This window comes from Drosophila miranda, chromosome 2 (genome assembly GCF_003369915.1).
Source record: "Drosophila miranda strain MSH22 chromosome 2, D.miranda_PacBio2.1, whole genome shotgun sequence".
Classification (NCBI taxonomy): Eukaryota; Metazoa; Arthropoda; class Insecta; order Diptera; family Drosophilidae; genus Drosophila; species Drosophila miranda.
The window spans coordinates 29,468,009-29,481,948 of record NC_046675.1 but is presented as its reverse complement, the minus strand read 5'-3'; the positions used below and the strand labels follow the sequence as shown (position 1 = coordinate 29,481,948).

Sequence of the window (13,940 nt, the reverse complement as noted above, 5' to 3'; positions counted from 1 at the left end):
GTTCGTTGGAAATCTATCTTTATATCAATTAATTATAATAATAGTTATGCGAGTGGCGTGGCGGAAATCAGAGCGAGCGATACAAAGATCAATATAGCATTACTTTGTTGCTCTCAATAAATTTTCATGTAACGAGATCCACACCGATGGGTAACAGACAATCAGTAATTGCGGCGGAAATAGAGGGTGCCTATGGAAATATTCAAATTCAAATTTAAAGTGATGACGATCCTATCCTTATTAATAAGGAAACTGCAAAGCTAATGAACTTTTAACTAGCTGTTGAAGTTTGATTTAAATAAAAAGTCGAAAGTTTTTTTTAATAAGAAGCACGAATTACGTTACTCAGCACCACTAGCTATAATTTTAGGAATTTGTTGAAACCCGTTAAAAACTGAAGTATTTATTTAATATTTCCATATGAGTATTACATTGTAAAGTATAGAGATTTTTTTTGTAAGTATATTTAGCAAAAACAGGAATAAACTTCCAGTCGTTTTAGTGTAGTCAAAAATAGAGGCATAACAAAAGAATTATTCAGTAATGTAAGCAGTCCTTATATGTTTAAATAAATGTCATGTCAACAAAACATTGCTTCAAGCGATTTCATCCTTAATCTGCAAAGAGGAAAAAAACAAACAAAAATTAAAGATTCTATGAAAATCGGACACGAGACACGTACGTCTAAGCGCTGTTCAGGCATATTGTTGTTATTCGACGCCTTTCTTTCGTGTATCTCCAGTTTATAACTTTCGTCAAAGCTTTTTTCCTTCCTCTTGAAGCACCCTTGATAATTTTTCTCGTTACGACGTTCGCAATTGTGAATATTACGAAAGTGTTGTTGTAGTGCGTCCTTATCTCTAAATTTTTTGTCGCATTGCGGGCAATCGGAAGGGTGATCGCCAGTGTGGATACGATTGTGCTTAAGCAGGGTATACTTGCGCGGAAAAGTCTTGCCGCAAGTCAAGCACTCGTAAGGACGGTCGCCAGTGTAAATACGAGTGTGCTCAGCTAGGTGTATCTTGCGAATAAATTTTTTCTCGCAAACAAAGCACTTGAAAGGACGGTCGCCAGTGTGGGTAGCAGTGTGCTCATCTAGCTGAGCCCTGCGCGAATATTTCTTCTCGCAATACGTGCATTCGAAAGGACGCTCGCCAGTGTGAACACGCATGTGCCTAGTCAGGGCTTGTTTATAGGTAAATTTCTTACCGCACTGCTGGCATGTATTTTCCTGTTTTCTGGTTGGGGATAAAATACACGTTAAGACGAAAACCCATAATGGAAAAAGATAGACTTACATTGGCAAGGATTGGGTCATGCAGCTCTTCTTTGTGGGGCTTGATATAGCAGGGTCGGGGTCGGTGAGCTCCATCCTGGTGTGAATAAAAAAGTATTTAATGTCTATTAAATCATTCGTTATGATTGAAAACCTACTTCTTTAGCATTGTTGGACTCTTTGAGCGACTATTAGCGTCATGGCAGGAAAACATTTCTAAAACACTCTTCTTCGAGTCGGAGTCGACCTGTTTCTTAGCCCTAAAGAGTGTGGCTCCTCGGCTACGCTCCAGTTGCCCTTGCTCACCAGCATGCTCTTTACTGTGGATCTGCAGAAAAAGGATGTCGATGAATACTGCATTGCATTCTTGGCATTTAAACAGGCCAACGCCGCTGTGCTCGACACGGTGCTTCATCACCTCACGGATGTTCGGGAATGAGCGCGGGCAACGCGTGCACTGTAAGGCTGTCATTGCAATGTCGTTCTTGGTATGTCTCAACAGACTACGATGCCTATGCTCATTAGTGTGCTCTTTACTGTGGATCTGCAGATAAAGGATGTCGATGAATACTGCATTGCATTCTTGGCATTTAAACAGGCCAACGCCGCTGTGCTCGACACGGTGCTTCATCACCTCACGGATGTTCGGGAATGAGCGCGGGCAACGCGTGCACTGTAAGGCTGTCATTGCAATGTCGTTCTTGGTATGTCTCAACAGACTACGATGCCCATGCTCATTAGTGTGCTCTTTACTGTGGATCTGCAGAAAAAGGATGTTGATGAATACTGCATTGCATTCTTGGCATTTAAACAGGCCAACGCCGCTGTGCTCGACACGGTGCTTCATCACCTCACGGATGTTCGGGAATGAGCGCGGGCAACGCGTGCACTGTAAGGCTGTCATTGCAATGTCGTTCTTGGTATGTCTCAACAGACTACGATGCCTATGCTCATTAGTGTGCTCTTTACTGTGGATCTGCAGATAAAGGATGTTGATGAATACTGCATTGCATTCTTGGCATTTAAACAGGCCAACGCCGCTGTGCTCGACACGGTGCTTCATCACCTCACGGATGTTCGGGAATGAGCGCGGGCAACGCGTGCACTGTAAGGCTGTCATTGCAATGTCGTTCTTGGTATGTCTCAACAGACTACGATGCCTATGCTCATTAGTGTGCTCTTTACTGTGGATCTGCAGATAAAGGATGTTGATGAATACTGCATTGCATTCTTGGCACTTAAACAGGCCAACGCCGCTGTGCTTGACACGGTGCTTCATCACCTCACGCGTGCAATCTAAGGCTGTCATTGGAATGTAGTTCTTGGTATGTCTCAACAGACTACGATGCCCATGCTCATTAGTGTGCTCTTTACTGTGGATCTGCAGATAAAGGATGTCGATGAATACTGCATTGCATTCTTGGCATTTAAACAGGCCAACGCCGCTGTGCTCGACACGGTGCTTCATCACCTCACGGATGTTCGGGAATGAGCGCGGGCAACGCGTGCACTGTAAGGCTGTCATTGCAATGTCGTTCTTGGTATGTCTCAACAGACTACGATGCCTATGCTCATTAGTGTGCTCTTTACTGTGGATCTGCAGATAAAGGATGTTGATGAATACTGCATTGCATTCTTGGCATTTAAACAGGCCAACGCCGCTGTGCTCGACACGGTGCTTCATCACCTCACGGATGTTCGGGAATGAGCGCGGGCAACGCGTGCACTGTAAGGCTGTCATTGCAATGTCGTTCTTGGTATGTCTCAACAGACTACGATGCCTATGCTCATTAGTGTGCTCTTTACTGTGGATCTGCAGATAAAGGATGTTGATGAATACTGCATTGCATTCTTGGCATTTAAACAGGCCAACGCCGCTGTGCTCGACACGGTGCTTCATCACCTCACGGATGTTCGGGAATGAGCGCGGGCAACGCGTGCACTGTAAGGCTGTCATTGCAATGTCGTTCTTGGTATGTCTCAACAGACTACGATGCCTATGCTCATTAGTGTGCTCTTTACTGTGGATCTGCAGATAAAGGATGTTGATGAATACTGCATTGCATTCTTGGCATTTAAACAGGCCAACGCCGCTGTGCTCGACACGGTGCTTCATCACCTCACGGATGTTCGGGAATGAGCGCGGGCAACGCGTGCACTGTAAGGCTGTCATTGCAATGTCGTTCTTGGTATGTCTCAACAGACTACGATGCCTATGCTCATTAGTGTGCTCTTTACTGTGGATCTGCAGATAAAGGATGTCGATGAATACTGCATTGCATTCTTGGCATTTAAACAGGCCAACGCCGCTGTGCTCGACACGGTGCTTCATCACCTCACGGATGTTCGGGAATGAGCGCGGGCAACGCGTGCACTGTAAGGCTGTCATTGCAATGTCGTTCTTGGTATGTCTCAACAGACTACGATGCCTATGCTCATTAGTGTGCTCTTTACTGTGGATCTGCAGATAAAGGATGTTGATGAATACTGCATTGCATTCTTGGCATTTAAACAGGCCAACGCCGCTGTGCTCGACACGGTGCTTCATCACCTCACGGATGTTCGGGAATGAGCGCGGGCAACGCGTGCACTGTAAGGCTGTCATTGCAATGTCGTTCTTGGTATGTCTCAACAGACTACGATGCCTATGCTCATTAGTGTGCTCTTTACTGTGGATCTGCAGATAAAGGATGTTGATGAATACTGCATTGCATTCTTGGCACTTAAACAGGCCAACGCCGCTGTGCTTGACACGGTGCTTCATCACCTCACGCGTGCAATCTAAGGCTGTCATTGGAATGTAGTTCTTGGTATGTCTCAACAGACTACGATGCCCATGCTCATTAGTGTGCTCTTTACTGTGGATCTGCAGATAAAGGATGTCGATGAATACTGCATTGCATTCTTGGCATTTAGACAGGCCAACGCCGCTGTGCTCGACACGGTGCTTCATCACCTCACGGATGTTCGGGAATGAGCGCGGGCAACGCGTGCACTGTAAGGCTGTCATTGCAATGTCGTTCTTGGTATGTCTCAACAGACTACGATGCCTATGCTCATTAGTGTGCTCTTTACTGTGGATCTGCAGATAAAGGATGTTGATGAATACTGCATTGCATTCTTGGCACTTAAACAGGCCATTGTCGCTGTGCTTGACACGGGGCTCCCTCAGCTCATTCATGTTCGAGAATGATCGCGGGCCCTCAAAGGCTGCCAGTGGAATGTGCTCTTGTTGATGTCTTCCTAGACTACGTTCATGGCACATCTTATCAATGTGAAATTCGAGCTTGTCCTGTGAGTCAAAACATTTATAGCATTGCGGACATGGAAGTTCTGCGGAACTACGAATTTTTCTGGGAGAAATGCTTTCCAGACGATCATTGTTGTGGTCTTCTAGGGTCCTATTTTTCTGCGACGGACTTCGATACGTGTTCTTACTTCCAAGAGGCTTCCTTTTGCTTCTTTAAGGAGAAAATTAACAATGGTTTGGTTTAAAAAGCCAAGTACTCACATTTCCGCCATCTGATTGTTCTTGTGACTGGTGGTATGTCTTTTCAGATGGTTCTCAGCTATAAATCCTTTGCCACAAACATCACAAAGAAAACGCATCGTGCCACAGCGACGCCTGGGGGATAATATCTATTACAATTTATAAACTTTGCTCAGTAAAACTTACCTTGCCGCTCCACTTGAACTCACGGTGTGACCAAATTCGCCCTGTCATCGGTTTCTTGGTTCTCGGTAGAGGTGGAAAAACATCGATGATACCATCGATGCATCGATGTTTTCTAATTTTATTAAACATCGATTGTTTGTGGGTTGATTGGGTTCGTTGGAAATCTATCTTTATATCAATTAATTATAATAATAGTTATGCGAGTGGCGTGGCGGAAATCAGAGCGAGCGATACAAAGATCAATATAGCATTACTTTGTTGCTCTCAATAAATTTTCATGTAACGAGATCCACACCGATGGGTAACAGACAATCAGTAATTGCGGCGGAAATAGAGGGTGCCTATGGAAACATTCAAATTCAAATTTAAAGTGATGACGATCCTATCCTTATTAATAAGGAAACTGCAAAGCTAATGAACTTTTAACTAGCTGTTGAAGTTTGATTTAAATAAAAAGTCGAAAGTTTTTTTTAATAAGAAGCACGAATTACGTTACTCAGCACCACTAGCTATAATTTTAGGAATTTGTTGAAACCCGTTAAAAACTGAAGTATTTATTTAATATTTCCATATGAGTATTACATTGTAAAGTATAGAGATTTTTTTTGTAAGTATATTTAGCAAAAACAGGAATAAACTTCCAGTCGTTTTAGTGTAGTCAAAAATAGAGGCATAACAAAAGAATTATTCAGTAATGTAAGCAGTCCTTATATGTTTAAATAAATGTCATGTCAACAAAACATTGCTTCAAGCGATTTCATCCTTAATCTGCAAAGAGGAAAAAAACAAACAAAAATTAAAGATTCTATGAAAATCGGACACGAGACACGTACGTCTAAGCGCTGTTCAGGCATATTGTTGTTATTCGACGCCTTTCTTTCGTGTATCTCCAGTTTATAACTTTCGTCAAAGCTTTTTTCCTTCCTCTTGAAGCACCCTTGATAATTTTTCTCGTTACAACGTTCGCAATTGTGAATATTACGAAAGTGTTGTTGTAGTGCGTCCTTATCTCTAAATTTTTTGTCGCATTGCGGGCAATCGGAAGGGTGATCGCCAGTGTGGATACGATTGTGCTTAAGCAGGGTATACTTGCGCGGAAAAGTCTTGCCGCAAGTCAAGCACTCGTAAGGACGGTCGCCAGTGTGAATACGAGTGTGCTCAGCTAGGTGTATCTTGCGAATAAATTTTTTCTCGCAAACAAAGCACTTGAAAGGACGGTCGCCAGTGTGGGTAGCAGTGTGCTCATCTAGCTGAGCCCTGCGCGAATATTTCTTCTCGCAATACGTGCATTCGAAAGGACGCTCGCCAGTGTGAACACGCATGTGCCTAGTCAGGGCTTGTTTATAGGTAAATTTCTTACCGCACTGCTGGCATGTATTTTCCTGTTTTCTGGTTGGGGATAAAATACACGTTAAGACGAAAACCCATAATGGAAAAAGATAGACTTACATTGGCAAGGATTGGGTCATGCAGCTCTTCTTTGTGGGGCTTGATATAGCAGGGTCGGGGTTGGTGAGCTTCATCCTGGTGTGAATAAAAAAGTATTTAATGTCTATTAAATCATTCGTTATGATTGAAAACCTACTTCTTTAGCATTGTTGGACTCTTTGAGCGACTATTAGCGTCATGGCAGGAAAACATTTCTAAAACACTCTTCTTCGAGTCGGAGTCGACCTGTTTCTTAGCCCTAAAGAGTGTGGCTCCTCGGCTACGCTCCAGTTGCCCTTGCTCACCAGCATGCTCTTTACTGTGGATCTGCAGAAAAAGGATGTCGATGAATACTGCATTGCATTCTTGGCACTTAAACAGGCCATTGTCGCTGTGCTTGACACGCGGCTCCCTCAGCTCATTCATGTTCGAGAATGATCGCGGGCCCTCAAAGGCTGCCAGTGGAATGTGCTCTTGTTGATGTCTCCTTAGACTACGTTCATTTGCATAAAAGCGTGAGCAGTGGGGACACTTATGGCACGTCTTATTAATGTGAAATTCGAGCTTGTACTGAGAGTCAAAACATTTATAGCATTGCGGACATGGAAGTTCTGCGGTACTACGAATTTTTCTGGGAGAAATGCTTTCCAGACGATCATTGTTGTGGTCTTCTAGGGTCTTCTTTTTCTGCGACGGACTACGATACGTGCTCTTACTTCCAAGAGGCTTCATTTTGCTTCTTTAAGAGAAAATTAACAATGGTTTGGTTTAAAAAGCCAAGTACTTACATTTCCGCCGTCTGATTGTTCTTGTGACTGGTGGTATGTCTTTTCAGGTGGTACTTAGCTCTGAATCCTTTGCCACAAACATCACAAAGGAACGGCAACTTGCCAAAGTGACGCCTGGGGGACAATTTTAATTACAATTTACAAACACTGCTCAGTAATACTTACAATTCATGCCATCTTAAATTTTGGCTGCGCGAGACTAGCTTGCCGCACCACTTGCACTCATACGGTTTGACCAACTTCGCCCTGTCATCAGTTTCTTGGTTCTCGGTATCCGTTGATATGCTCATAAGAATTTCCATCGTCCCCAAGGAATCCTCTTTTTCAAATGGATGGTTCTTTTTCTCTGACTCCTGCCTCTTATTCTCTTTGTTCGATTGTATATTTTTTCTTATGTGAACCTCATTTTCTGTCAAAACGTGCTCTAATTTCAGATTGTTAAGTTTCGATTCTGCCACCTGAGCTAGCCCGGGCACATGCTCCATTTTCTGAATCTCAGGTGTATCCATTGAAACACTCATCTTCAGGCCAGCCTGTTCATCAACGTAGTCCCAACGAGGGTTCCTTACTGTGTAAGTGCCTTCCTCAATGTCAATGTCAAAATTGGGAGCGTCTTTCTGCAGATTAATACACATGTGAGCCTCGTTGTAAACGTTGTGCTCCACCACCTCCGTCTTCTCGGGCAGCAGAACAATCTCGTGCTCTGCCTTGATCCCCTGGCTTTCATTTGCACGAATGAGATTCTCCTCTTTATCGCTGCTATTAATTGTGTACGTTTCTTTATTTTCCGAAACGCTTGATAAAACTATATTAAAACGTTTCTGCTGCGTTTTCTTTAGAAAACGTTGATAATTTTCAGATCCTTGGTCCAATTTTAGCTTATAACGATATGCACTCTGGACCCCATTAATGCAGGAGTGGCATATAAGCTGCGGCATAGAGTCCCCGCGCTCCACAGAATTCTCAGGTGAGAACTGGCTTATGACGTAGGCGGGGCTATTTTCAGGCAGCTCCCAGAGATTGCAGACTTCTGCGAATATATCTACCAGTAGAACGGAATCATCCAGGCACACCCGGCACACCTTCGCCATTCTTTGCGCTGGTTTTTTTTTTTGTAAATTTCGGCAGCAAAGCTGCGTCTATGCAAATTTTTATTTCCGATTATAGGCCAGATGATCAGCTGTAAACAAAGAGGGTTAAAGTGTGCGTGTTGGGCGCATTGAGATGCCAAAAGGGGTTTTAAAGGGTTAAAGTTTGTTTGTTTTGGCTATTTTAATTAAACAAAAGACAGCTACTAAATCATGTTAATTTTGTGTGACAAAAGCACAAATTAACAAATATTTTTGTGGATGGTTTTTGTACGGTCTTTAATATACGCGCACTTTTCCAACCAACACCAAACAGGTTGGCAGCACCACAGCAGTCAGCTGATTGGGTTCGTTGGAAATCTAGCTTTATATTAAATTATTATAATAATAGTTATGCGAGTGGTGTGGCCGCAATCAAAGCGAGCGATAAAGTGATCAATGTCACATTATTTTGCTGCTCTCAATAAATTTTCATGTAACGTGATCTACACCCAGTGGAAGCAGACAATCAGTAACCACAACTCGGCGAAAACTTGGAAGACGTTTAAGCGCGACCACAAAACGACCAGCAAGCGCCAGAGTAACCAAATGCTGAACCAACTTCCTCTTTATGCCAGCGGCGAGATTGTAAGGGGATTTGGCCGAGGCTCCAAAGAGCTCGGCATTCCAACAGGTTCGTGTGAATTGTACCATGACGGCGAAGGTCGTTTCCAATAGATAACCAAACCACTCATCTATTTTATTTATAGCCAACTTTCCGCTGGAGGTGGTAAAGTCTTTACCCGAATCCCTGCTCACAGGCGTCTACTACGGGTGGGCGAATGTGGACAGCGGACCCGTGCACAAAATGGTTCTCAGCGTCGGCTGGAATCCATTCTACAACAACACAGAAAAGAGCGTGGAGACGCATATGCTGCATGAATTCAACTGCGATCTATATGGCCAGTTACTTAAGATCTGCATAGTTGGCTATCTGCGACCTGAAAAAAGCTTTGACTCCCTGGAGGCACTTATAACTGCCATTAAGGCGGACATTGAGCATGCCAAAACGCACTTGGAATCGCCAGAAAATAAGAAGCTACAAGAGGCTACTTTCTTTGCCAAAAATCCTATCGAATCTGAATGTAAATAGTTATTCCAGAATGTATCTTATCATTTAATTAGCACTATGTACATAAGAGAGTTCGAATATCGCCTCAGGTACTTAAGTTGGGTGTTGAATTGAAATTAATCATGACAAGAAAATATATATGTACATATGTATGCTACATTTCTATTTCATAATTGTCTAAATCTAAATGATAAACCTTATCCCAAATTATAATCTAACCTGTTCTACGGATAGAAAACTGCTGACGCATGAGATTTAAATTCGCCATTAGCTCAATTATTCTTGGTACAACTTTAATTTTAATAATTTATTGGATGGAAATTTCAAATTGATTAATTTATTAAATCATTTGTTTTCTTATAAAATATCGGATTGTCTTATCGATAAGTGTACATTTCCTTCAGGCTCCTTTAATATCTGAATTATCAACTGCAGTCAGCTTGCACTCTGCTCATCTTGAACTTCTACTCATTTAATTACCTTTCTTTATCCATTCTATTTACTTTTTTGATTGAATTAAGTTTTAGCCGATCGAAAGGTTTTAAGTCTCGTATCGATAGTTAAAGCCTTATCGATATTGCGCTTGATCGGACCCCCACCCCCCGACACCCACAAATAAGGTGCGCGTGCGAAGCGTGCGAGCAATTTTCGTGTATAAAACCGTTGCGTAAATCAACAGGTAAATCATTCAACGCTTTGGTCCAACTGCTCAACTAACTAGAATATCAATCTGCATTCGAACCCAGCGGCAGCAACAACATGTCGACGCCACCGGAGCAGCAACAACATGTGCGCGTGGAGGCAACGCAACAAGTGGAGGCTGCCTCGGCATTGACTGCGACTGCGACTGTCCTGCCCACGTCCATTGGGGAGAGTAAGGAGCTAACCGGTTTGACGCACGAATGTGGAGTGTTTGGGGCGATTGCTTGCGGAGATTGGCCCACGCAGATGGACATTGCGCACGTGATTTGCCTGGGCCTGGTGGCGTTGCAGCATCGCGGCCAGGAGTCAGCTGGCATCGCCACCAGCGAGGGCAAGTCCTCTACGAACTTTAACGTCCACAAGGGCATGGGCATGATCAGCACCCTCTTCAACGACGATTCGATGAAGAAGCTGCGCGGCAACTTGGGCATTGGACACACCCGCTACTCCACGGCCGGCGGCTCTGGAGTGGTCAACTGCCAGCCCTTTGTGGTGCACACGGCTCACGGAGCCATGGCACTAGCTCACAACGGTGAGCTGGTCAACAACGAATCTCTGCGTCGCGAAGTGTTGGCACGAGGCGTGGGTCTCTCCACCCACAGCGACAGCGAGCTGATTGCCCAGTCTTTGTGCTGCGCCCCCGAGGATGTGTCCGAGCTGGATGGCCCCAATTGGCCGGCCAGGATCAGGCACTTCATGATGCTGGCTCCCCTCTCCTACTCGCTGGTCATCATGCTAAAGGACAAGATCTACGCGGTACGCGATACCTACGGCAATCGGCCTCTGTGCATTGGAAAGATTGTGCCTATTAATGCGGGCCACGGCAACAGCTCGGAGACCCCGGCCGACGGCTGGGTGGTGTCGAGCGAGAGTTGTGGCTTCCTCTCGATCGGAGCCCGCTATGTGCGCGAAGTGGAGCCCGGCGAGATCGTGGAGCTGACACGCAGCGGCTATCGCACTGTGGACATTGTGGAGCGTCCGGACTTCAAGCGCATGGCATTCTGTATCTTCGAGTACGTCTACTTTGCCCGTGGCGACAGCATCTTCGAAGGTCAGATGGTCTACTCAGTGCGCATGCAGTGCGGCCGGCAGCTCTGGCGCGAGGCTCCCGTTGAGGCGGATATTGTGAGCTCGGTGCCCGAGTCTGGCACAGCGGCATCTCATGGCTATGCCCGGGAATCTGGTCTGGAGTTTGCCGAAGTGCTCTGCAGGAATCGCTATGTGGGTCGCACCTTTATCCAGCCCTCCACACGCCTTCGCCAGTTGGGAGTGGCCAAGAAATTCGGTGCTCTGTCTGAGAATGTGGCCGGAGAGCGGCTTGTTCTTATTGACGACTCCATTGTGAGGGGCAACACCATTGGGCCGATTATCAAGCTGTTGCGCGACGCAGGGGCTCGCGAGGTACACATACGCATTGCCAGCCCCCCACTGCAATATCCCTGCTACATGGGTATCAACATACCCACGCGCGAGGAGCTGATCGCCAACAAGCTGAATGCCGATCAATTGGCCCGCCATGTGGGCGCAGACAGCTTGGCTTATCTCAGTGTCGCCGGTCTGGTGCAGGCTGTCCAGCTGAAGCAGCAGTCGGCCGATATTGGCGACGGAGATGGCAAGGGCAAAGGCAAGGCCATGGGGCATTGCACCGCCTGCCTCACCGGCGAGTATCCAGGCGGTCTGCCCGACGAACTGAGCTGGTGATCGCATGCAAAGGCGATGAAGGAAAATGTAGTTAAAAAATGTAGGTTCTGGAAACCAGTTTGTTTGCATCTCCCCCCCTGTTTGCTTGCTACTCTGACCCCCCACCCACCACACAAAAACATACAACAGTATCAAAGCCATTGACTGCCGAAGGAATTGCTGTCACAAACTTTTGCATTTAGAACCCATTCCGCTCTTAAATAATATTTTTGTAGAGACTAACTATTTAGGTCGTAAGTGAAAAGCGCTCTCTAAAGACATAAACTATACTCATAGTACAAAATGTAGCCTTCTATGTTGTCTATCTGTGCAAAATGCACTTTACTTTTGAATATCAATATACGTTTGTTAATTGCAAATGCCAATAAAAGACATTATGATCATAAAAACAACAAAACTGGATGTAAGAAATTGGCAGTACATATCAGATAACAGCATCGTATTCGAGGTGCAATGGCAATCCCATGGCAAGGTCTGTTCAATCAGCCGCCGCCATTGGGTCAATGGTTGTAATGCATCATTTCAGATGGAGATTGTGGAATATGAATGTGCATCGTGTAAACGTTAATTGCTTTTCAGCCCTGCAATAGTAAATAAACCAAGTTTGATCTTAATACAAATCCAAACCAGGTCTAAAGAACGATAACGATACAGAGACACAACCATCTATTGATGCACTTTAAACTTATTCTATTTAAACTACTTGTTCCTAGGATTCTAGCATATTCTCAAAGTCCTTAAGCTCCAGCTCTCTTTCAATAACCTGCGTGTACAAATTATCCAGGGTCTCTTGCATGCGCTGCTTTAGTGTGGCATTTTGGATGGATGCAATTTCCATTGATTTTTGCGTCTGCTGGGCCTTCAGCTCACTGAGCTGTCGCGTTAGCTGGTTGATCTTCTCGTGCACCTGCTGTTGTGTGTACTGTGGCTGCGGTTCATCCATAAACTCCATATTCTCAAACTCCTCTCGTTTCGTTAGCATTTGGCTGTCATAGAAGCCGCTTGGAGCTGCCAGGTTTGAGCTGGAGCCAGCCGCACTCAATTTGGGACTGCTCGGATCTTGGCCAAACATGGCTTTGGTAAATTCGTTCTCTTCCATTTTCATGCCGCTGGTTCCGCCAGCACCACTGGTGCTGGCCCCAAAGAAGTCGGACATCCGTGAATCGTCTGCTGAAAGGCGGGAGGAATCCTCGAGCTCGCGTCGCTGCATTGTGTTGTTCCGCTGTTCGCCATCGTCTTCATCATCTGTGGTGGACACCTCCTCGCCGAAGATGTCGTGGGCTGCCACGCCCATGTTGGGAGCACGATGTTGAGTGGCGAAATTGCTGGTATCATCATCATCCGATTCCACATTGATATCGCGCTGCATGCCATTATCATTAATTGCCTTTTCGCTGGCATTCATGGTGTTGTCGTCCTGCATTTCATCATCCGCGTCGTTGTATTGCTTCATATCCGACTGATCCAGATCGTCGGAGGGCTTGTCCTCCTCATTGATTATCTCGTAGTCGACACGAACCGCCTCGTTGTCGATGCGAAGCAAATGCTTGACCTCCTTCTCGATTTCGGGTGCCTCCACGTTCTTTTTTTTCAGTGTTTTGCGGAAGCGACGCTTGCGGGCGTTCTTGCAGGGCGGTGTTATGCCATGCGGCCACAAATACTTCTTGTCCACCTTGTTGGGATCCTTCTTCTTGTTCTTGTTCGGCGACTCCTTCTCGGGCTCTTCATCGGGCTCTTCTTTGCAGATCAGAATTTGGCAAATGTCTGCCGACTTATAGAAGCTCTTGTTGTCAATGGTCTTGTAGCTCTCCACAACCGTGGGCAGGTCCACGAGCTTCGTGTAGAACAACTGGTCATCCAGCCGGACCTCACCGTATCGCAGGTCCTGATCCAATTGAATGGATAATCTATCCTTTATGTTCCCCGCCTGAATGGCTTCGTGGACAGTGTCGGCTATTTCCTTCGGTACACGCATTATAAAGTGGCTCTCCAGCTCAATGCCATCGTCGCGAGGCTTTCGCTCATTCTCCTTGGCCTTGTCGCTCTTCTTTTCAAACATTTGCAAACGTTTAAATGTATTTATTTCACGATTTTTTCAGAATTGCAGACAGCTTCTTCTTCTTCTTTGTTTATTTGACCGATTAATAGGGCTGCCAGCATTTTGCAATTT

At 45.2% G+C, this 13,940-nt stretch overlaps 4 protein-coding genes across 11 annotated transcripts; 2 read left to right on the top strand and 2 right to left on the bottom strand.

Annotated features, from left to right (window-relative positions):
- Positions 1-124: 124 nt before the first annotated feature.
- Positions 125-8,349, bottom strand: LOC108154851 (zinc finger protein 729-like). Of its 8 annotated transcripts, XM_033389838.1 has the most exons (8): positions 7,334-8,292; positions 7,169-7,282; positions 6,863-7,119; positions 2,559-4,513; positions 1,435-1,604; positions 1,299-1,373; positions 665-1,238; positions 125-200 (listed from the first exon to the last, which is right to left on the bottom strand). In XM_033389838.1, exons 1-8 carry the CDS (start codon positions 8,257-8,259, stop codon positions 162-164), a joined length of 4,110 nt encoding a protein of 1,369 aa, XP_033245729.1. In that variant the 5' UTR covers positions 8,260-8,292; the 3' UTR covers positions 125-161. The 8 variants fall into 8 exon arrangements, with proteins under 8 accessions (XP_033245729.1, XP_033245724.1, XP_033245725.1 ...); XM_033389833.1 differs by having other exon boundaries at positions 144-200; positions 1,435-4,513; positions 7,334-8,276; XM_033389834.1 differs by having other exon boundaries at positions 144-200; positions 1,435-4,513; positions 6,863-7,116; positions 7,334-8,276.
- Positions 8,350-8,578: 229 nt separating this feature from the next.
- LOC108154857 (putative riboflavin kinase) lies at positions 8,579-9,600 on the top strand. The gene is made up of 2 exons (XM_017285278.2): positions 8,579-8,929; positions 9,006-9,600. The coding sequence occupies exons 1-2, from the start codon at positions 8,695-8,697 to the stop codon at positions 9,386-9,388; spliced, it is 618 nt and encodes a 205-aa protein (XP_017140767.1). The 5' UTR covers positions 8,579-8,694; the 3' UTR covers positions 9,389-9,600.
- A 336-nt stretch (positions 9,601-9,936) lies between these two features.
- LOC108154852 (amidophosphoribosyltransferase) lies at positions 9,937-11,967 on the top strand. Its single transcript, XM_017285273.2, has 2 exons — positions 9,937-10,046; positions 10,114-11,967. Exon 2 carries the CDS (start codon positions 10,127-10,129, stop codon positions 11,768-11,770), a length of 1,644 nt encoding a protein of 547 aa, XP_017140762.1. The 5' UTR covers positions 9,937-10,046; positions 10,114-10,126; the 3' UTR covers positions 11,771-11,967.
- Positions 11,968-12,063: 96 nt separating this feature from the next.
- Positions 12,064-13,924, bottom strand: LOC108154853 (transcription initiation factor TFIID subunit 7). Its single transcript, XM_017285274.2, has one exon. The coding sequence runs from the start codon at positions 13,827-13,829 to the stop codon at positions 12,480-12,482; it is 1,350 nt and encodes a 449-aa protein (XP_017140763.1). The 5' UTR covers positions 13,830-13,924; the 3' UTR covers positions 12,064-12,479.
- Between the last annotated feature and the right edge of the window lie 16 nt (positions 13,925-13,940).